At 34.6% G+C, this 23,752-nt stretch overlaps 2 protein-coding genes across 5 annotated transcripts; both read left to right on the top strand.

Annotated features, from left to right (window-relative positions):
- Window positions 1-445: 445 nt before the first annotated feature.
- polm (polymerase (DNA directed), mu) lies at window positions 446-12,434 on the top strand. Of its 4 annotated transcripts, XM_051908132.1 has the most exons (12): window positions 446-1,247; window positions 1,594-1,771; window positions 1,849-1,947; window positions 2,035-2,205; window positions 2,373-2,444; window positions 2,606-2,726; window positions 5,465-5,597; window positions 6,507-6,609; window positions 6,732-7,037; window positions 7,496-7,579; window positions 7,769-7,792; window positions 7,852-7,967. In XM_051908132.1, the coding sequence occupies exons 1-11, from the start codon at window positions 1,075-1,077 to the stop codon at window positions 7,778-7,780; spliced, it is 1,452 nt and encodes a 483-aa protein (XP_051764092.1). In that variant the 5' UTR covers window positions 446-1,074; the 3' UTR covers window positions 7,781-7,792; window positions 7,852-7,967. The 4 variants fall into 4 exon arrangements, with proteins under 4 accessions (XP_051764092.1, XP_051764094.1, XP_051764093.1 ...); XM_051908134.1 differs by lacking the exons at window positions 7,769-7,792; window positions 7,852-7,967 and adding an exon at window positions 11,822-12,434; XM_051908133.1 differs by lacking the exon at window positions 7,769-7,792 and having other exon boundaries at window positions 7,904-8,033.
- ved (ventrally expressed dharma/bozozok antagonist) lies at window positions 7,907-22,098 on the top strand. The gene is made up of 4 exons (XM_051908145.1): window positions 7,907-8,033; window positions 18,465-19,195; window positions 19,950-20,206; window positions 21,512-22,098. The coding sequence occupies exons 2-4, from the start codon at window positions 18,907-18,909 to the stop codon at window positions 21,857-21,859; spliced, it is 894 nt and encodes a 297-aa protein (XP_051764105.1). The 5' UTR covers window positions 7,907-8,033; window positions 18,465-18,906; the 3' UTR covers window positions 21,860-22,098.
- Window positions 22,099-23,752: the final 1,654 nt, after the last annotated feature.

The following is a 23,752-nucleotide window of genomic DNA, read 5'->3' as shown; positions in this document are numbered from 1 at the left end:
GCTCTAACAACTCGAAATCTTCCACAATCCTCTTTTAGATTTTTTTTGTTTTATTTAAATATGACACATGTAAGTTTATAAATAATTTATATGAGATTTTATATGCGAAAATTATACATTTCTATTATTTTAATTCACTTATGTAATAAGAATTGAATATCAAATTGGACACAAAAATACATATTCCTCTCATATTAACAAAATAAAAATTTAACAAACATGACTGCGCGTTTTATTGCAAGGTCACGCCCCCTCCCTTTCACGTGATTATGTGTTATTGTTTTATAATCGCATATGACATGGTATTGTAAATGCATTTGAAGATCAAGAAAATCTTTCTGGACCTTCACATTTATTGTTTTATTTTTATTTTATTTTTCTTATGTAACTATTGTGAGTAGACTGCACCCAGTCGGAACTCTTTATGGGTGCAACATGTGCACCACTCAAAATAGACCCCCCTTTATACATGAAATGAGATACGAGGTCTTCCGAGAGGTGGCGCCTGTGGCCCGAAAAGCTAAACTCTCCTTTGACACACTCAAATATGAAGATGTTTTAGGCGTTTGTTAATAACACCATTGTCGTTTAAATCTATTATTTAAAATGCTTGATACTTTGCTACATAATTAGATATCCGTCGTAGCAATCCTTTTCCAGTTATCGCAAATGGCTGTGATTGGTCCATCCTCAACAACGCAGAGAAAAGTAACAAATACCACATGTTTATACCACATCCTTAAGACGCGGTCATGACACTTTTCATCTGAAAATTTATAATGAGAAAAGTACTTTCTTTGTACCAATTTCATTTAAAAATAACAAGCGAGCAGTTAAAACAGAATACTTATTATCTATGCCCACCGATACCAATTAAAGACAACTTTCGGGCAGATACGCGCACTTGTATAATAAAAATCGACGTTGTACCTACATTTTTTTTTTTCTGTGACTCACACGTGACATCTTTTCCCTCAGTCTTGTGGAAGTGCAGGGGTTTTTTATCTGCTCTGTAGTGACAGATGAGGTGGTTGAAGTTGGCAGAAGGGGGATCTAAAGCGTTTATTCTAGATTATGATCCCATTAAAACGCAGGAAATTATCTCTAACTGTAAGCCAACAAAATGACACCTGTAAATTTCCCAATGTTTCTATATTCATCTTGGAGAGAAAGATGGGAACATCTAGAAGAGCATTTCTTACACGATTAGGACGGAGCAAAGGATTTCTTATTAAAGAAACCTACAGGTATGTTTACATTACGAACCATCACTTTACCATGGTATTTCCACAGTACTTTTTTGTAGGGGTACCATAAAACAGGGGTTGTTAATCTAATAATTGGATTAAAATAAATAAATAAAACATACTGTTGTACATCACTATAATGAGTAGAAAAAAATATATAATAATGTTAATATCAATTTTTCAGTGTATAAATTGGGTGTTTATACATGATAGATGCCTTTTAAATGTTAGGATGAGTCCCCCAGACAAGGATGATCATATTTGAGGGTCCATGGCATCTAAAAGATTGAAAACTCCTGTCATGAAAGATAACTTTTGGAATATTCCTGTCTGTTTTCTCTTACAGTTCCTCCATCACACATATTGTGTCAGAAAACAACAGCGGAGATGAAGTCCAGGCCTGGCTGGACAACCAAACAGGACAAGACACTTCCAGTTCTGTCTGTTTGTTGGACATCAGGTGGTTTACGGAGAGCATGGAGGCGGGACATCCCGTTACAGTTCAGGATAGACACACATTACAGGTACAAGGGCAGATCTCATTTGCTGAGTCTGCTTTTATGGACATTTTGGATTAAAAAAGTATGTAAATGTGTTGCAGGTTAACCCAAAACCCAACATAGACCCAGCTGCAATGCTGATGAAAAGTTACGCCTGTCAAAGACGAACACCTTTGAAACACCACAATTATTTTCTAACAGTGAGTTATTTAATGTCTCAACTGCTTTCTGATTATTCACTTCCATTGAGCTGAAGATGAACAGCTATTTGACACTCTGTCCTGTAGGACGCTCTTGAAATCTTGGCACAAAATGCCGAATATAATGACAATGAAGGACGGAGCGTCGCTTTTAGACGGGCAGCTTCAGTCCTAAAGGCACTTCCCTATCGAGTGAAGAGCATGGAGGATCTGAGGTCTTTGCCCTGCCTGGGGGACCATTCACAGAGGGTTATAAAGGTGACAATTATGCTTTCCTGTAGCTTAAACATGCCAAGTTCATGGGTTCAATTCCCAGAAAAAATGAGAACTAATAAAATGTGCCTGCCGAATGCATAAATGTAAACTTCTCTCAAAAATCTATATTATCTAGATATATTTGTTAAGAAGCTTATATCACCATTTAGGAGATTTTAGAAGATGGATCATCAAGAGAAGTTGAGTCAACGAGACGATCAGAGCAATATCATGCCATGAAGGTAATGATGGGTATGTTCAAAAATGCCATACTTCCATACTACTCATACTATGTGCTGTTTTACTACTCATACTATGTACTGCCATCTGCCATTATAAATGAAATGCCTGATTTCTTGCCTTTAGTTTGTGAATTATGAAGTTGCATCTTCCTTTTCTGCAGGCACTAACTGGTATTTTTGGGGTGGGTGTGCGGACGGCAGATCGCTGGTTTAGAGAGGGATTGCGATCTCCTGATGATTTGGTTCGCACAGGACAGCAGTTGAACCGTGCACAGCAAGCGGGTACTGCATTTCACTGTGCTAAATTTCTGTAATTATTTGTAATTTGATTCATAAATATAGAAATGTTTTTATCAGACAACTTATATATATATATATATATATATATATACACACACACACACACACACACACTCTCACTGGCCACTTTATTAGGTACACCTTGCTAGTACCGGGTTGGACCCGTATTGACATGATCCATCCATTTTGCTCCATATTGACATGATATCATCACACAGTTGCTGCAGATTTGTCGGCTGCACATCCATTATGTGAATCTCCTGTTCCTCCACATCCCGAAGCTGCTCTATTGAGATCTGGTGACTGTGGAGGCCATTTGAGTCTAGCGAACTCATTGTCATGTTCAAGAAACCAGTTGAGATGATTTGAGCTTTGTGACGTCGCGTTATCCTCCTGGAAGTAGCCATCAGAAGATGGTACACTGGTCATAAAGGGATTGACATGGTCACTAACAATACTCAGGTAGGCTGTGGTGTTTAAAAGATGCTCAATTGGTACTAAGAGGCCCAAAGTGTGCCAAGAAAATATCTCTCCCACCATTACACCAGCGGCAGCCTGAACCGTTGATACAAGGCAGGATGGATCCATGCTTTCATGTTGTTTACACCAAATTCTGACCCTAACATCTGAATGTCGCAGCAGAAATCGAGACTCATCAGACCAGGCAATGTTTTTCAAATCTTCTATTGTCTAGTTTTGGTGATTCTGTGTGAATTGTAGCCTCAGTTTGCTGTTCTCCTGTCAGCTGAGTGGCACCGGTGTGTCTTCTGCTGCTGTGCCATGCCACGTTCAAAGTCACTTTAATCACCTTTCTTCCCCATTCTGATGCTAATTTTGAAATTCAGCAAATCATCTTGACCATGTCTACATGCCTTAATGCATTGAGTTGCTGCCATGTGATTGGCTGATTAGATATTTGCATTAACAAGCCATTGAACAGGTGTACCTAATAAAGTGGCCGGTGAGTGTTTATATATGTACAGGTGCTGGTCATATAATTAGAATATCATCAAAAAGTTCATTTTTTTATTATAAATTATTTTTAAAAATGAAACTTTCATATATTCTAGATTCCCTACATGTAAAGTAAAACATTTCAAAAGTTTTTTTTTTAAATTTTGATGATTAGAGCGTACAGCTCATGAAAGTCCAAAATCCAGTATTTCAAAATATTAGAATATTTCCTAAAATCAATCAAAAAATGGATTTGCAAAACAGAAAAGTTAAAGTTCTTTAAAGTATGTTCTTTTGTGCACTCAATACTTGATCGGCAGGACGTATTACAGCAAATGACTTGCTCCTAGCACAAATTACTGCATCAGTGAAGTGTGGCATGGAAGTGATCAGCCTGTGGCACTGCTGAGGCACTATTGAGCCTTCAGATCATCTGTATATTGTTGGATCGACTGTTTCTCATCTTTCTCTTGAAAAAATCCCATAGATTCAGGTCAGGCATATTGGCTGGCCAATAAAGCACAGTAATATCATGGTCAGCAAACCACTTGGAAGTGGTTTTTGCACTGTGGGCAGGTGCTAAAGTCCTGCTGGAAAAGGAAATCAGCATCTCCATAAAGCTTGTCAGCAGATGGAAGCATAAAGTGCTTCAAAATCTCCTGGAAGATGGCTGCATTGACTTTGCACTTGATAAAACACAATGGACCAACACCAGCAGACGTCACGCCCCCCCCAAATCATTATTGACTTCAGAAACTTCATACTAGACTTCAAGCAGCTTGGATTCTGTGCCTCTCCAGTCTTCCTTCAGACTCTGGGACCATGATTTCAACATGAAATGCAAAATTTACTTTTATCTGAAAAGAGGACTTTCGACCACTGTTCACTGTCCAGTTCTTTTTCTCCTTAGCCCAGGTAAGATGCTTCTGACATTGTCTGTGGTTCAGAAGTGGCTTGGTAGTCCTTTTCCTGAAGATGTCTGAGTGTGGTGACTCTTGATGTGCTGACTCCGGCTTCATTCTACTCATTGTGAAGCTCTCCCAAGTGTTTGAATCGGCTTTACTTGACAGTATTGTCAAGCTTGCGGTCATCCCTGTTGCTTGTGCACCTTTGCCTACCCAATTTCTTCCTTCCAGTCAACTTTGCATTTAATATGCTTTGATATTTCACTCTGTAAACAGCCACCCCATTCAGTAATGACCTTCTGTGACTTACTCTCTTTGTGGAGGGTGTCAATGATTGTCTCCTGGACCATTGCCAAGTCAGCAGTCTTCCCCATTAGTGTGGTTTCAAAAAACAAAAGATACCCGGATTTTATACTGTAGGGATGGTCATTTAATGAAACTCAAATGTAAATATTCTAATATTTTGAGATACTGGATTTTGGACTTTCATTAGCTGTACGCTCTAATCAACAAATTTACAAAAAAAAACTTTTGAAATGTTTTACTTTACATGTAGGGAATCTAGAATATATGAAAGTTTCATTTTTTAAAATAATTTACAATAAAAAAATGAACTTTTTCACGATATTCTAATTATATGACCAGCACCTGTATATGTATGGATATATGTATATTTATGTATCTGTGCAAAAAAGTAACAAATATAAAAATATTTCCATAAAGCAACAATTTGCATCTATAAGACTACAAATTAATTAGATGAACATTTTGCACTGGTTAATGAGTTAATATGTGGTTCTTCAAAAAAACTGAAATGGACGATCTAGAATTTCAAATGACCTTTGACCTCATCACTTTCAGGAGTCCAGTATTACGATGACCTCCAGAAACCTGTCACTAAGGCGGAAGCTGATGTCATCAGTGATATTGTAGAGAAAGCTGTACACGCTGTGCTGCCCGGAGCAGAGATCCAGCTCATGGGAGGCTTCAGGAGGTCAGATCTTGTCTTAGTACTGTATATTCAAAGCTTTTTGAGCATTAATGTGCATTTTAAAGGGGTGGTTGATTATGATTTCACTTTTTTAACTTTAGTTAGTGTGTAGTGTTGCTGCTTGAGCATAAACAACATCTGCAAAGTTACGACGCTCAAAGTTCAAAGCAAAGGGAGATATTTTCTTTTACAGAAATTGCTTTTTAAGGACTACAAGTGGCTGGTAGGGACTACACTGAGCTTCTTCCCGGAGTTGGTGACATCACTAACCCTACAATTTACATAAACCCTGCCCCCGAGAACACTCAACAAAGGGGGTGAGGTCATGTTGGGCTGCTTTAGAGAAGAGGAAGAGTTGTTGTAGTAGAGTGTTGTTGTCATGCCGTCATTTTACGCCGGACTGCTTCACAAACGAGGGTCAATTCAATGCTGGATTTGCACAAAAGATTAACACGACGACACATGCTAGTGGATGAGTTGAATCAACTCCACAGCAACTACATAAATTTATCCACTAACCATTCAGAAACATCCAGTTTCATTCTAAAAGTTGTAACTTCCTCCTGAGTCTCTCCATCAGTGTCCGGCTCCGGTTTGAACAATGTAAGGCTGAACACCGTTACTGACAATCATCATTTTGGCTGCGTGAGATTCTCCAGCTTTGTTGTTGTTGAGCAACCAAAGCATGAGCTGTTAAAGCTCTGCCCTCTTCTGGAAAGGGGGCCGGGAGCAGCAGCTCATTTGCATTTAAAGGGACACACACAGAAACGGCGTGTTTTTGCTCACACCCAAATAGGGGCAAATTTGACAAGCTATAATAAATGATCTGTGGGGTATTTTGAGCTGAAACTTCACAGAAACTTGTGATGATATAAACAATCAAGCAGTTGAGATCTGCTATGTATATTTTAGGGGGAAAGAAGTCGGTCATGATGTGGACTTTCTCATTACACATCCAGAGGAAGGAAAAGAGGAAGGACTGATGCCTAAAATCACAAACTGGCTGGAGGAGCAGGTACTTCTGAAGCTCTTTGAATAGCTGGATGATCAAATTCATCCCTTGTGTCTGTTTGTAAATATTATCCAACATAAACATGTCACTTTACTCTTTACAAAGTAACATGTATTTTTCATCAGGGTTTACTGCTGTATCAGAAGACGACCAGAAACTCTTATCTGGAAAAAATGGACGGTCCAGCTCGGGCACCTAGTAACATGGATCGCTTTGAGAGATGCTTTTCCATATTTAAGCTTCAGGCATCTGCTGAGAGCTGCAAATCGAATTCCACTGCTTCTGTTCAGGACGTCAGTACAGGAAGTGAAACTGAAAGACCCAGTGACCAACATTCAGAAGCGTCGGACTGGAGAGCTGTACGGGTAGATCTAGTGGTCAGTCCCTACAGCCAGTTTGCCTTCGCTACTCTCGGATGGACTGGGTCTAAGGTGTGTAGCTTCCTCACTTCCAAACGATTAAAGCGTTTCGACTACTTTTCGTCACTACTTTTTATTTCTGTTTTGTTTGGTTTCTGTTAGTGTTATTGGTTGAGTAGTTTGAAAACAAACACTTTTAGTTGTACTTTTAAGTACTTCATTTAGTAATTTTCATAGTAGTCAGATCACTGATTATTGATTGAAAAAAATCAATCAAAAGTTGTTTGATGTTGTGTGTGTATGTGTATATATATATATATATATATATATATATATATATATAGTTTTCATTTTCTTTAAAATTTATTTTCATGTACGATCTTTTCTGACAGTATAGTTTTCATTTCCATTTACTGTGTACTGTTTAACTTAAATATAATGTTTTCTGAATCTTTTCATTCATGACTTCATCCTCTCGCAGTGTTTTGAGGTCAGTTATGTTCACTCATAATGTGCTGTTTGTTCTGCAGCTGTTTGAGAGGGAGTTGAGACGGTGGGCGGGGCAAGAGAAGCACATGTCTTTGAGCAGTCACGCCCTGTACGACAGCAAACAGGTGAGCCACATGGGCATGTGTCTACTAAAAATATATCATAATAGTGATAGTATGTTAAAGTGCCCCTATCATGCTTTTTCGGATATTACCTTTCATGTAGTATGTAATATGGCTGTTTGTGAATGTAAAAGGTCTACAAAGTTTCAAATATCAAAGTGCACAATAAAGGGAGTTATTGTTTCCTTAAAGAACCAATTCTGAACTGCCTGAAATGAGTCTTCACTAACTCCAGTAATTCCAAAATTTGCATAATGCCAGTCTATGGTTTTCATTGGCTGCCTGCAAACAACAACATCTACTTTGCTCAGCCCTTAAATACTGTAGTTGTAGCTGAGACTGGAAGAGTTTGGTTTGTGTTGTCAACATATCAAGAAGACGCTGTTTTCTGCGCTGTGAAAGCAAATCCACTTTGCTGCACTTCCAAAGGATGAAGACTCGGGCTGAAATTGATACGGTAAAAACGACGCCATTGTTACACCATTGTTAGAGATCCAGATCTTAAATTCAGATATGTTAATTAGCGTTTTGTTTCCGACACGTGCTGTAAGCAGTCGACCACTCACAACAGACTGAGCCCTCTGACCAATCAGAGCAGAGCAGGCTCTAGGAAAGGCGGGGTTTAGAGAGACCAAATCCTTGATCGAACCGTTTCAGACACTGAGAAAAGATCTGATGCTGCAATGTATATTAAGAGAAAATTACTGGTTTTTTTTTTACCATGGATAGATGAAAACCTATGGTAGGAGAATCCAAAACAAAATTAGGAGTCTTTAAAATTGCATAATAGGGGCACTTTAACATATTCTATGTAATTGGACAAATAAAATACCTTTTGGCCTATATATTGTATAAAACAGTGGTTCTTAACTGGTTTGGCCAAGGGACCCACATTTTCCCATGGTCATGGGAAGCCGCGACACATTGTTTTTTTTTTAGGAATTTGGAATTTAGGAATTTGACCTTTTATTTCTTAACAAGTTATAAAAAATAACGTTAGAGTAATGACATATAGCCTGACAACATCGCATCTGACAGCAGATGTTGAATCAGGACAACATAAACTGCGTCTGACAGAAGAGTCAACAGCTTTCATTCACGTCGTTCAAAATAAAAGTCTCAGTTTAGAAAAAAACTGTTATTGTTTCTATGACTGCACACTCTGTGACCCACTTTTGGGTTGCGACCCACCAGTTGAGAAACACCAGTATAATATATAGGTTTTATATGTCAACATTAAATGTTTAACTGCAAAAACACTCAACACCCTTACTAGAATAGCTAAATTTACATCTCTCTGTAAAATTGTACAGAATCTATATCTCAGAGCAAAGACGGAAGAGGAGATTTTTGCCTACCTGGGTCTGGAGTTTATTCCTCCATCTGAACGCAATGCCTGAATCCAGTCTATCAGACTACAAATGTGCCAGTGCTTCCATCACAGGGCCTTGTATACTTTTTATTTTAGCTGCCAGTTATGATCAATCACATTTCGCATGTAAACATTTATAGGATGTGATGGAAAAGAAACTGCAAATGTTTTGCAAGCATCAGATATCAGTTTTCTCCATGTTTTGCACTGTAGTCAGGTTTTAATGTGGTTCTTTGTACTAAATAAGGTATAGTAATGAGAAAAAGTAATTCTCTTTTATCAGATACTTGAATGTTTATAAGATGTTGTTCTTATTTTATTCTTTTTAATTAAATATTTTAATTAAAACTGAAAATGTGTCACTATATATTGTTTCCATGTTAGCGCTGCAGTAATTTGAAGTTGTCTTTGGATAAATGACCACTGGTGGTTTCTATGTAATATCTTCTGGCACATATTGGTTTTGACTTGATTTTAGTGTCTTAGCTGCTGGTGTTGATTGTCTACAATTTATATATACTTTAATTTTGATAAAGTTGCATATACTAAGCATATAAATGTTCTACTGACATTTGTGGAGATGTATGGAAGCTCAGTTTTGTCAGAGAATATTTGATGCATGTCTGCGTATCATATATGCAGATGTGTTTGTGGTTAGATGACGCCTGGCATTTTTCTAACCTCCTTTTTGTGCACCTGGTTCATTTTGACCTGCTTTTCCCAACCGCCAAACATCTTTACATTCACATTATATATTTGACAAATTTCTTGGGGGAAAACAGACTACATAACTAAAAAATAAACACACATTAAATACAGCAGCCGTTTTTTTTTTCTGGCATTGCAACCAACTTAAAATAAGGAGATATTATATGGAGATAAAAATATGGGATCAATTAGTTGATTTAAAAAAAAAGAAAGAAAGAAATGTATAGTTTCATTCAGCAAGGATGCATTAAATTGATCAAAATAAAGATCCTTTTGACTAAAAATAATTTTTTTGCCAAATAAATGCTGTTCTTCTGGACTTTCTAATCATCAAAGAATCATAGTTTCCACAAAATATGAAGCAGCACAACTGTTTTCAACATTTATGATAGCAGCAAATCAGCATATTAGAATGATTTCTGAAGGATCATGTGACACAGAAGACTGGAGTAATGATGCTGAAAATTCAGCTTAATAAATTACATTTTAAAATGTATTCACATCAAAAACCAGTTCTTTTAAATAGCAAAAATATTTCACAATATGACTGTTTTTACTGTATTTTTGATCAAATAACTGCAGCCTTGGTGAGAGACTTCTTTCAAAATCATTAAAAAATCTTGCCAACCCCAAACTTTTTAAATGTGTTTTAATACATATACCGTGATTCATTTGAAGGAGGAAATGTTGCTGTTTTAAAAGCTAACAGCAGGTGAAGTGAGACGTGTTTTGTCTCATGTCTCCTCCAGTATGTAAACACACGTCTCCGTCTCTGCGGGGATCTTTCAAGTAAAAATTAACCTCTGTGTGTCTCCTTTCTCCTAGTGTTAATGGCAGCAGCATTTATTTAGCATTCACAAAAGAATCAAATGTGCCATGAGAGAATTAATCAATGATTTCACAATAAATTTGCCTTGACAGTGCAGTTATATATTATGGAGACATAGTAGTAAATAAGAAAATGTTGCTGTGCTTACAGTATATTCAAATTCCTAATCTGCTTATTTGAAAATAGCCACAAATCAAGCCAAATATTAATATATGTTAAATTATAATAACAATGTTTAATTCGACTGGTGTGGAAACCCTTTTCTCTGAGATAAATTATCAAAATTGACATTTCTGACATGCATTTTTTTCTTTCCCAATACAATTTCCCATTCCCCCCCCCCCCCCCCCCAAATTTTGAAACCTTTTTCACCCAAAAATGAAATTTCTGTCATCATTTACTCACCCTCAAGTTGTTCCAAACCTGTATGAGTTTATTTCTTCTGCTGAACACAAAAGAAGATGTTTTGAATAATATCAGTAACCAAACAGTTGATGGACCCCATTGACTTCCATAGTATGGAAAAAAATACTATGGAAGTCAATGAGGACCATCAGCTGTTTGGTTACTGATATTATTCAAAACATCTTCTTTTGTGAGTTGTAAGTAAATGATGACAGAATTTTCATTTTTGGGTGAACTATCCCTTAAAGAATGATGCTTTTTAGACAGTATATTTATAAAAACCTGTAAATAATATGATGTATGAAAATGATAATCGGTCAGTTGTATTACTTTTTGATCACTGTTTAGTGTAAGGGGCTAGAAATCCTTTTGAATCAACACAAAAAAATATATATATAATTCACCTCATATCATTTTCGTTTTAATATTCTGTGTCACAAAAGTGTATAATACACTAATGGACGGCGTGAAACACTATATTGTCTTGTCTCTGATGGCTGTTGGCCTCTTTAAGTGGCGCGTCTTCAGGTTTGACAGGACATAAACCGGCGCGTCTCATTTTATCTACCTTTAAGTTGTATTTTATGGCGGTTTCAAACCGGCAGACACCTTCTGCTAACAACATAATTGACCTCTAAATGTCATTTTAACTTCAAAGAGCACGTCTAGGTTCACACCTCACATCAGTCTTTACATTACACTCTTAACAGGAAAAGGAAAGGCCCAAATGTAGCGTTCCCTCCTCCCTTGTCTTTCTTGGCGAGGACGCTCCTTTCAGTCAAGTGTCCATGATGTGAAAGCATTCACAAACATGCTGATCTGGCCCCGGCTCTTCAGTGATGTGCGTCGTAAGAGACGGGGTGGGTGGGTATCAGCAGTTATGCTCAATAGGGCTTAATGCCTCCTTCACACTTCCCCTCCCCGCTTCCAGGTGTGAAACAAAAGTGCTCTGAATGGGCCGTGTCCGGGACACCTCTGGCCTCCGTGAGGAGCAGATCTCTGGAGACGGGGCTCTGTCCGAGCAGACAGTCTGAGTTTTCGTCGTAATCACAGACCTGCTCTTCCAACCGGGCCAGTTCCTCGGGTCGTTCTTTGAGGTCGGTTCCTCTGATTGGAGTCAATGAGGGATTACTGGATGTGTTGCAATCAAGTTGATGGGATTAACCGGATTAGTGACTTTCATGGACATTCCCTGCATAACAAACAAAACCAGAACACACAGGAACAGTATTCAAGTCATTAAATGTTGTACAATCACAATTTTAAATTCTAATGTGATAATTTACACATACAATATCTCATCTCAGAAATGTAGAAATAAACCCAGCTGATATTTGCACACGAGAAGTACTTAAGATTAACAAATATTCTCAACAGAAAGAAAACAAATTTGCTATGTATTAAGATTTTAGTCAAATTCATTTATTAGCCTATTGGGTCATAGGTCGTTTGGGCCTATGCAGTTCACTGTAATATTGTGTTTTGTGTGTATATATATATATATTATATATATACTCTAAAAAATGGGTTGTTTCAACTCACGTTTGGCTCAAATATGGACAAACCCAATTGTTGGGTTACAAATTAAATTAAAAAATTTAAACCAGTGATTGCGTTTGACCATGAGTTATATTTATTTATTTAATAATAATACAATTATAGTTAACTAAAACCATAAAATAAACATTAACTAAAATTGAATAAAATATAAAAAACCAACTTTTTTTAACTTGTTGCGTTTTCATTTAGTTTAACTTGATGTGCTAAATGAACTAAAACTGAAATAAATATTAATAAAAACTACATAGACATATTTGAAAACTAAGCATATATAGTATTTAGTATCTCGATGATACTAAAATATATATATATATATATATATATATATATATATATATATGTGTGTGTGTATATATATATATATATATATATATATATATATATATGCACACATACAGGACTGTTTATATAAATATTTTTTTGTTTTTCATATATATATATAATATATATATATATATATATAACATATAATAATAACATTTATAAGTTTAATGAATAACTAAACAATAAACATTTATTAAATTGCTTATTAATAAATGTTCACCTTTTGATTATTATTGTTGCCTCTAGTAATTATGTGTCTGATTTTTTATTTTTAAGTGTTCATTTTAAGCCAGTCATATAGTAATTTTTAAACAACAGTTGGGTTAAATAAAACTTTTGTCCATTTTCAACCCAACTTGGGTTGTTTTTAACCCAGCATTTTTTTAGAGTGTATAATTTCAGCATGTTGTAGGGAATAATGTTCCTGAATTAAGTCTGTGCACAAATCTGTTGATGGACACTCAATATAAGGGTAAAAACATGTACAAATATTGATGTTCTGTTTATTTTGTAGTCATGTGATGCTTTTGGTGCCGGTGTTGATTTTGCACAGCTGGTTGTTTGTCCCTCCGGCCCCTGCAGCACTAGAGAGGGACAATACCTGAGCCATCATAACAGAGCAGCAAACAGCCCTATTAGACATGAAAGAGGCTCAATGAGGACAATCAAAGGCCGTCACCACCGGGGGCCATTACTCTGAGAGACTGCCGTCTGTAGCAGCACTTCAGCCTGACTGTGAGGGAGGAGCACTCCCTGACTGACACTTCAATGATCGCTCAAAACCACCGCATTATACTAACAGCTGAAATAATGGAGGCAGATACGTTTAACTGGACTCATCATCACAAATACATATGATAACAGAATAGTGCCATGGGCTGAGCGTCTTTTCTTGATGATCTAAACATTTCCATCAATAAAAAACGCTGACAGTAACATTAGCCTAATCAGACTGATACCAATAAGTAAAAGAAATTAATGCAGTTAAAATAAGTCAATAAAACTGCTTTATATTAAACCTGATTCTCCAACTAAAGAATTATTTGTCAAAGAAATTACAATGTTTTATTAAGAGAGAAGAGACTGCTGAAATCATATAACTTTCTAATAAATGTGAAAACAGCCACAATGACACACAAGCTAAAAAATACCTGATTTAGTACTTAAAAATATAAATAAATATATAAATGCATGACATATAAGCTAAAAAATTACCTGATTTAGAACTTAGTCATGTAACTCGTACGCTTTAAAAAGAAAATGTTCTTACATGAGATTCTTACAAAGAACAATTTCTGGTTCTTCAGCTGATGTATATGTTCTCTGGAGACTAAAAAGTTCTTACTGTTAAATTATATCTTAAATTATATCTTCAGATCAGTGTTTTGGGGTTCTGGTTTCAATAAAAACACAAGTAGGTGAATTCAGGTTGATTGGGATGCTTTTTCCCAGTCATCTCAAAAAAGCAAAAAGTGTCCCAATCAACCTGAATTTACCCTATATTGATGATTTTCCAAGAAACAAATGATATGTCTGCTATCAGCTCAGGGACATTATTACAGAAGAGTGTCTCTCTCACACTGTAATCTGTGCTTTAATGATAGTGTTAGAGAGATGAGAAGTGGAGCTGCCGTCTCCGACCCCTCCCGTCTGTCATCCATAAAAACAGGCTCCTGTCTGTATGCAGCCGATTCCTCTCTGCTGACACGCACATCAAAGTCAGCCCCGGGTTTATCACATATCAGGGCCCGGGGACAGCGGAAACGAGACGGGACCGTCCCCTAACACTGATCTTTAGTGGAATATAGAAACCTACAATACAATTACAGAGAGATCAGTGACAGATAACAGAGGAATGAGATGGCCTCTCGCTGAAAGAGACACAGATAGAAATGAAGATATGATGAGAGAGTGTAAACAAATCATCTGCCCTTTGAACCCTTCAATGAGCCGAAGAGGGAAGAATATATCCACATTCAACTGTCTGAGCCATTTTATTCTCATTAGGCTACTTGATTACTTGAGATGATGAATGAACATTATATAATTTCCCTGATTTTTGCTTCCATTCATAATTTGTAATGATAATTTAAGTATTTCCAAACAACTGTAAAATGCCTTTTCCGGAACATCCAGAGACATTTCAAAATATATTGCAAAATATAATTCTTCTAAAATAAATGAAAAACAAAAATCTTATGATTATACAACAATGCATAATATTGACTGTTCTTTTTATGTGATAATTTGATATGGTGCACCGTTAAGAGACATTATCAGTTTTTAATAACCCAGAAACAAAAAACACTTTATTTTGTCATTTTTAAAATAAATAAGTATATATAAAAATAAAAATAAATAAAAATGCAAAGCAAACAAGCCAAGAAAAAAAGCAATCCAGCAATGATCCAACAAATACCAAGACATCCACACTATATTGAAACATAACGTAAAAATACCTGATTTAGAAAATAAATAAATAATTACATGCATATCAAGACAGCCACAATATAAGACAAATAACACTATATAACAAATAACTTAAAAAATACCTGATTAAAAAAATAAATAAATTAGTAATACCAAAACAGCCACACTATGCAATAACTTAAAAAATACCAATTTAATAAATAAATAAATAAATATTAAATACCAAGACAACCACACTATATGACAAATAACCTAAAAAAAATACCTGATTTAATAATTAAATAAAAAATACTAAAACAGCCACACTATATGACAAATAACCTAAAAAAATACCTGATTAAAAAATTAATAAATAATAAATAAATAATACCAAAACAGCCACACCCTGCAATAACTTATAAAATACCAATTAAATAAATAAATAAATATTAAATACCAAGACAACCACACTATATAACAAATAACCTAAAAATACCTGATTTAATAAATAAATAAAAAATATCAAAACAGCCACACTATGACAAATAACTTAAAAAAATACCTGATTAAAAAAATTAATAAATAATAAATAAATAATACCAAAACAGCCACACTGTTATAACTTAAAAAAATACCAATTAAATAAATAAATATTAAATACCAAGACAACCACACTATATGACAAATAACCTAAAAAATACCTGATTTAAAAAATAAATAAATAAATAATAAATACCAAGACAGCCGCTATATGAAAAATAACTTTAAAAATACTGGATAAAAATAAATAAATACCAAGACAGCCACACTATATGACAAATAACCTAAAAATACCTGATTTAAAAAAAAAAAAAAAAAATAATAATAATAATAAATACCAAGACAGCCACACTATATGACAAATAACTTAAAAATACCATAATGAATGAATGAATACATAAATAAATACAAAGACAGCCACATGACACATAAATAAAAATACCTGATTTAGAAAATAAATAAATAAGATGACTATGAAAGCTTTGCCAGGATCTATCTGTCAGGTAATAAATCTTCTAGTGAACCTTTGTATGCATAAAATCTCCACCCTTGGCGCCGTCTTTCTGTTTTTCCTTCAATGAGCCCAAAAGGGATCAAACCCTTCAGATCCTTTAGGAACAATAATGGGACAATCTGAGGCTGTTTTATTTACTCGTCTGATAATCAAAAGTGTCTGGCAGGCTTTGAAATCACGTATTCTTCAACAGTGGGACTGATCAACTTAATCTCAAGCAAGCAGCTGATAAACCAGATCAACTATGCGTAATGATCCCGTTCGGGGGGGGGGGGTGAACAGATCCAAGGCCCCGGCAGTTATCTCCATCAGTAGTTGTTCTCTGCAGACTACTGTCTCCAAACTCGTGTAGTGTTTCTAAAACAGCCCATTAACCTCTACCTGCCACTTCAAAAGAGCCGCGTGCTTTGATACCAATACCTGCTGAAAAGAGCAGAAACAACAGCTCAATTACACACGTTTGCAGACACTCACAGGAACATTAAGAGAGACGGAGCGCTTGTGTTTGTTTGTGAGAGAGAGAGACATTTTCACTGTTGTTATATCAGCGAAACAAACAATAAACAAATAAACAAACAAACTGATCTGACACAATCATTTTATTCTAAAGACACTGAAAAAAAACATTTGTGCTTATTTTTGAAGCAGTAAAAATAAATAAATATATTGAAAATGAATTGAAAAACAAAATCATTTTCTCATCTGACTCTATGAAATGTTTCAGCTTCATTTTGTGCACTGGAACTGAAAATAAATAAATAAACAAATGACACATAACCTAAAGATACCTGTTTTAGAACTTACATAAAGAATTAGATGAATAAACAAACAAATAAATTACACATAAACTAAAAAAATACCTGATTTAGAACTTAATAAATAAAAAAAAAATAAACGACACATAACCTAAAAATATATGATTTAGAACTTACATAAACAAATAAATGAATAAACAAACAAACAAACAAATGACACAACCTAAAAAATACCTGATTATGAACTTAAGTAAATATATAAATAAATACATAAATAAATAAATACATAAATAAATAATTTAATGACACAACCTAAAAACACCTGATTATGAACTTAAATAAATATATAAATAAATAAATAAATAAATAAATGACACAACCTAAAAATACCTGATTATGAACTTAAATAAATAAATACATAAATAAATAATTAAATGACACAACCTAAAAATACCTGATTATGAACTTAAATAAGCATATAAATAAACAAATAAGCAAATAAATAAATAAATGACACAACCTAAAAATACCTGATTATGAACTTAAATAAGCATATAAATAAACAAATAAGCAAATAAATAAATAAATGACACAACCTAAAAATACCTGATTATGAACTTAAATAGGTATATAAATAAATACATAAATAAATAAATAAATAAATGACACAACCTAAAAATACATGATTATGAACTTAAATAAGTTTTTAAATAAATAAATACATAAATAAATAAAATGACACAACCTAAAAATACCTGATTATGAACTTAAATATGTAAATAAATAAATAAAACTTAAAAAATACCTGATTTTGAACTTAAATAAATAAATAAATGACAACCTAAAAAATACCTGATTTAGAACTTAAATAAGTGTATATAAATGAATAAATCCTAGAAAATACCTGATTTTGAACTTAAACAAGTATATAAATAAATAAATAAATAAATGACACAACCTAAAAATACCTGATTTAGAACTTAAATAAGTGTATATAAATAAATAAATAAATCCTGAAAAATCCTGATTTTGAACTTAAACAAGTATATAAATAAATAATAAAAAAAAAAATGACACAACTTAAAAATACCTGATTTAGAACTTAAACAAACAAACTGGATGTTCCTTTTTTCCCAGTTTGTTGATCATTTCTGTTCTAATGAGTGTATGATGGCGGACTATGAAAAACTGAAAACTTTATATTATTGTGCTTAAACAAACAAACAAACAATTTGTAAATCTTTTTATCATTTAACACTGAAATGTTTGAGCTTCATTTTGTTGTGCTGGAAGTGACTTTTAATAATGAAAAAAAAGATTAAATAAACAAATTTCTTTTGGATATGCAACATTTTTCATTTAGTTTGAAGAGCTTTTCACTGGTTTCTCATGAAGCACTCAACTTTTAAGATTGCTGCTGGTTATGAATTCCATGACTCAGACTGTTTTTAACCTTGAACTTCCTTCATCAGACCCCTTCTAGCGTGGACATATGAAATCACACACACACACACACACCTCAGCGAGGAGACGGGATCAGAGATGGTTTTAGGGAGGGGATTACATCTCCAGACTTACTGGTGCCAGGAGTTAATGGGTTCACTCAAGGCCGATTGAGACGTCTTCATTACCACACTTGTGAAAACTGAAGGGGTGGAGATCAGGACAGGGGAGGATGTTTCCTTTGATCCGGGCCGAGTGAATTGTAAATGAGCTGGGATTAGCCCTATAAATACTTGAGCCCCATGCTGGAGGTGTTGATCAGTGAACCCAAAGCCACGCTTATCAGAACACAAACACAGACCTGACTCGCTCAGTCACGGGACTCCACTTCTGGAAACAAGAACAACTGCATTACCTTGTTTTATACCGGATATTTGTCTTTCTTTGCTGGATTTGGACACGTTCTCTGAGATGAAGGGGCATTTTTCCATCGAGTGGCTTTCTCAAAGCAGCCAGGCCTTGTGTAGCTCGGCTTCCACACATCCCTCCAACTCTTGGGACTCTCCCGGCCGGGACAGCCCGAGCACCTCCGGCACAGCCTCCGAGAGCCTTCCAGGCTTCTACAGCAGATGGAGACCGGAAAACACGGAGGTTCAGGAGAAACGTATGGAGCCAGCGCAGCCGGGAAACAGTTTGCTGTGTACATCTACACAAGAGACCGAGTCAAATGACAACAATATCATCCAGCAACACACTCACGGTAAAATACTTCTCTAATAATCCATGTTAAATTCTGTGCATTTTTTCATGATTTAATGTAAATGATGTAAAAAATACTATTGGGGTTTTATTTTGTTTTTCATATAATTAACAGTAAAATCGTATAAATAATTCTGGTTAAAAGTAAAAGTAAATGTAAAAAGTTATTGTAAAATACAGATCTAAAAATACTATCATTTTATTTAATTTTTCATTTAATTAACAGTAAAATAGTATAAATTATTCTTTAACTGGCTCTATACATTTCTCCTAATTCTCTGTGTTTTCCGAAACGATAATAAAGCATAAAAGTAAAGGTTTGCCAACAATTTAAAATTACATCTTAAAATATTTTAAAATAAAAGCAGTTATTTTACATTTTAAATAATCAATGTTATTTTTTTATTGAATTAGTAGTTAAAAATAGTAGAAATATTGTTTAACATGGTTAAAAGTACTATTAAAATACTGTTATAATAATAAAATAATAATAAAATAAAGCCATTTCATGTCATTTTGTTAGTATCTTATTTAAAAAAAAGAAAAAAATTAAATGCTTACAGCAAATTTACAGTTTACATAGAATCTATTTTAATTTAATTTTTCCTACATTTCCTACTAGTATTTATTTTTTAGTTGAGCACTTTTAATTTAAATACAAATGTATTTTTTCTCTTTCTCTCTTGCATAGTTGTTTTTTGTGACCTGACCTCCAATTTTAATCTTTATATGAATTTGTCTTTGTTTTCTCGTAGCATCAGAACCAGGTTTCAGCAGCAGCACAGAGGAGGAGGAGACGTCAGGATACGAGAGCGAGGGTGGGCGTTCTCTCTCACCTGGGGCCCTCAAAGAACCGGCTCCATCTGCATCGCCCTCTACTGGCCGCAGACCCCGAACGGCTTTCACCGCTGAGCAGATCAACAGTCTGGAGAAAGCCTTCAAGAGAAACGCTTATCTGGGAGCCCAGGACAAAGCTGAGCTCTGCAAAAGACTAAATCTGTCTGATAAACAGGTATGAGGTCGATTTATTTATTTATTTTTAATTTGATAACACTTTACATTAAAGTTCCATTTGTTAATTTACTACATCACCAAACAATGAAAAATACTTCTAAAGCATTTATTAATCTTAGGGTACGTTTACACAACAACGATGTGCTAAAAAAAAAAAAAAAAAAAAAACCATTGTCAAAACAAATTAAAACGATTAAAACGCTGTATTATGCCGCCAGGCCAATAGATGGCGATGTCACTTTGTAAAGAAACACTTTTTAACAAATTCGTGTTTTTGTAGTTTACACGGAGACAATAACGGTATCGTTTTCAAAAAGTGTACTTTGAAACCCATTTTTAAATATTTGAGTTTTCAGTCCCCCAAAACGTCGTTATCATGTTTTTAACTAAAAACGAAAAACACGACAATGTGTTTTGGTGGCTTGAAAACGCAAACTTTTGATAATAGGTTTCAAAGTGCACGTTTTTGAAAACGATACAGTTACTATCGCCATGTCAACTAAAAAAAACGCAATGGTGTCGTCATGCGCATGCGTATTATGTGTTCAGTCTATCAGCATGTATAGTATTTCTTTACAAAGTGACATCGCCAACTACTGGCCTGGCAGCATAATACAGCATTTTTAATCATATTCACTGATTCGTGTGAACGAGGATCATTTTGACAATTTTGTCGAATAATCATTTTTTAGTATGTCATTGTTGTGTAAACATACCCTAATTTAAACATTCACTAATGCATTATTAACAGTTGTAGCTATGTGTTAACAGTAGTTAATGCACTGTGAACTTAGGGGGCGTTTACACAACACCGTTTTCAACTAAAAACATAATTTTTTGTATGTGTTTTGGCCGTTTATTTACATGACAACAGCGTTTAAATACAAACTTCTGAAAACGCGATTCAAAGTGCAAGTTTTTGAAAACGATATACGCGCATGCGTATTAAGCCTAAGTGGCACGTAGTGTTTCTTTACAAAACGACATCGCCACCTACTGGCCTGGCAGCATAATACAGCGTTTATAGTCGTTTTCGCGGATCCGTGTGAACGGGATTGTTTTGACAACGTTGTCGTCTGTACGCGAACACAAAGGAAAACCTTTTTCTTTTTAGTGTTACCATATTATTCAATGGACAGCTAACATGTATTTTTATTAACTAATATTAACAAAGATGAATAACAAAATGTTTTCTCGTTTTAGTTGATGGGACGTTATTAAATTGATTTTTAATAATGTGATTTAAGTGATTCAACTTGTCGATGTGCAAAATGTGAACTTACGTTATGCTTCTCTCCATCAGATCAGAAACTGGTTCCAGAACCGACGCATGAAGCTGAAACGGACCGTTCAGGACAGCCTCGCTCACGCCTGCCAGGCCAAGGTGGCCTCGCATTTGATGCATTACTCCGACCTGCACAGTTTCCGTACCGCTCCGTATCCAAGCTTCTACCCGGGGGTCCAGGAGAGCCCGGCACCTTACGGCTCCGGATTCCACTACGGTCCTGCCACGGCCGGAAGCCTGCCGAGCCTGCCTGTGGAGGCCCTGTATCAGTACAGCACCCTACAGAGTCTTCCCGTCCATCCCAGCAACGCTTCCATGATGACGCCGTACCCGCCGTACCACTCTCACTTCTACAGCACACAGTGAGAGGAGAGACCGCCAACAAAACTTCATTTCTGCCTGTTAGTCAAGGCGTTGCGTCTTAGGCTTTGTTTACATCTTTACTTTTGTGAATACAGGGTGAAGTGCAATAACAAATGTGATCTTTTTTTATTGTTTTGATGAATTATTTAAATATGTTTTGTAAATCTTGAAAAAGTTCTATTTCGTTCATGTCTATGTGTACAAAAGGAGTGTATAAATAAATGATTCTCTATTTGACTACACTGCTGATGTTTTCTTTCAAGGGGTGTAAAGTGCTTCATCAGCTACTACACACTACCGTTCAAATTATTATTATTATTATTTAAAGAAAGTAATACTTTTATTCAGCAAGGATGCAATAAAGTTATTCAAAAATGACATCAAAGACATTTACAGTCAAACCAAAATTTATTCAGACACCTTGAACATTTCATTCATTAATACAGTTTATTCACTATAGTTTAAAAAAATGGTAATAAAATATGACAAGATCTCAGAGTTAAACTGTGTCAGAAAAAATTAATCTTAATTATGTCAGATAACACTTAAGCAAAACATGGTCAGGTCAAAGTGTCTGAATAATTTTTGGTTCCAAATTTTTATCAATTTTACTGGTAGTCCACTGTATGAAGAATTTTTGGGTATAATATGTAAGTTTATTTTATTTTGCTATCCTCACTTACATAAATAAACTATAGTGTCCTGCACCCACTAGCAAAAAAAATATATCAAAAATGTCCGAATAAGTTTTGGTTTGACTGTATATTAATCTTACAAATGATTTTTTTTTTTTTTTTTTTGCAACTAAATGCTGTTCTTTTGAACTTTCTGTCCATCAAAGAATCCTGAAAAACATGCATCACAGTTTCCACAAAATATGAAGCAGAGAAACTGTTTCAACTGATAATAATCAGAAATGTTTCTTGCTCAGCAAATCATCATATTAGAATAATTTCTGAAGGATCATGTGACACTGAAGACAGGAGTAATGATGCTGAAAATTCACAGGAATAAATTACATTTTAAAATGTATTCAAATAGAAAAGTTATTTTAATTATAAGAATATTTCACAATTTTACTGTATTTTTGATTTAAAAAAATAAATAAATTTAGCCTTGGTGAGCATAAGAGGCTTCTTTCAAAAACAAAAGGCTATATCATACTGAACTGAAACTAATTATTTTCCATTCCTTAAAATTTTAGTTCTCTATATCAAAATAAAAATAATATATTTTGCATGTCATTCTAAAAAATTGTTCCTCTTATGAAACCATGTTTTTTTCCTCCATCCTATCCCATCCCATCCTTTCACATTTCAATGTTACTTTTATTTAAAACAGCCAATATAAATGTTATTGTCATATTTGGCTACAACCATTTGTTAAAGAAACATTTAGCTGATTATCAACTATAGTCAATTGTAAAACTATAAAATCAGCTACTGATACACTGGGGGAAAAAATGAATACTTTTACCCAAGCGCTTTTAAAATATGTTTTTAGACTAAAATTGACAGCACCCATCCTGAGGTAATTCCTATGTAATTTTTTGTTTCAAAAGATATATACAGGTGCTGGTCATATAATTAGAATATCGTAAAAAAGTTCATTTTTTTATTGTAAATTATTTTAAAAAATGAAACTTTCATATATTCTAGATTCCCTACATGTAAAGTAAAACATTTCAAAAGTTTTTTTTTGTCAATTTGTTGATTAGAGCGTACAGCTAATGAAAGTCCAAAATCCAGTATCTCAAAATATTAGAATATTTACATTTGAGTTTCATTAAATGACCATCCCTACAGTATAAAATCCGGGTATCTTTTGTTTTTTGAAACCACACTAATGGGGAAGACTGCTGACTTGGCAATGGTCCAGGAGACAATCATTGACACC

The sequence above is a fragment of the Ctenopharyngodon idella genome, chromosome 10 (assembly GCF_019924925.1).
Source record: "Ctenopharyngodon idella isolate HZGC_01 chromosome 10, HZGC01, whole genome shotgun sequence".
Taxonomy (NCBI): Eukaryota; Metazoa; Chordata; class Actinopteri; order Cypriniformes; family Xenocyprididae; genus Ctenopharyngodon; species Ctenopharyngodon idella.
The sequence above is the reverse complement of the archived record's forward strand: the minus strand, read 5'-3'. Positions and strand labels throughout refer to the sequence as shown.

Excerpts from the sequence above, each read along its gene's own strand:
- polm (XM_051908131.1), top strand. The coding sequence starts at position 1,075 with ATGATCCCATTAAAACGCAGGAAATTATCTCTAACTGTAAGCCAACAA. Across the intron at positions 2,206-2,372 it reads ATTCACAGAGGGTTATAAAG|GAGATTTTAGAAGATGGATC; the intron begins GTGACAATTATG and ends ATCACCATTTAG. Across the intron at positions 2,727-5,464 it reads GAACCGTGCACAGCAAGCGG|GAGTCCAGTATTACGATGAC; the intron begins GTACTGCATTTC and ends CATCACTTTCAG.
- ved (XM_051908145.1), top strand. The coding sequence starts at position 18,907 with ATGAAGGGGCATTTTTCCATCGAGTGGCTTTCTCAAAGCAGCCAGGCC. Across the intron at positions 19,196-19,949 it reads CATCCAGCAACACACTCACG|CATCAGAACCAGGTTTCAGC; the intron begins GTAAAATACTTC and ends GTTTTCTCGTAG. Across the intron at positions 20,207-21,511 it reads TAAATCTGTCTGATAAACAG|ATCAGAAACTGGTTCCAGAA; the intron begins GTATGAGGTCGA and ends TCTCTCCATCAG.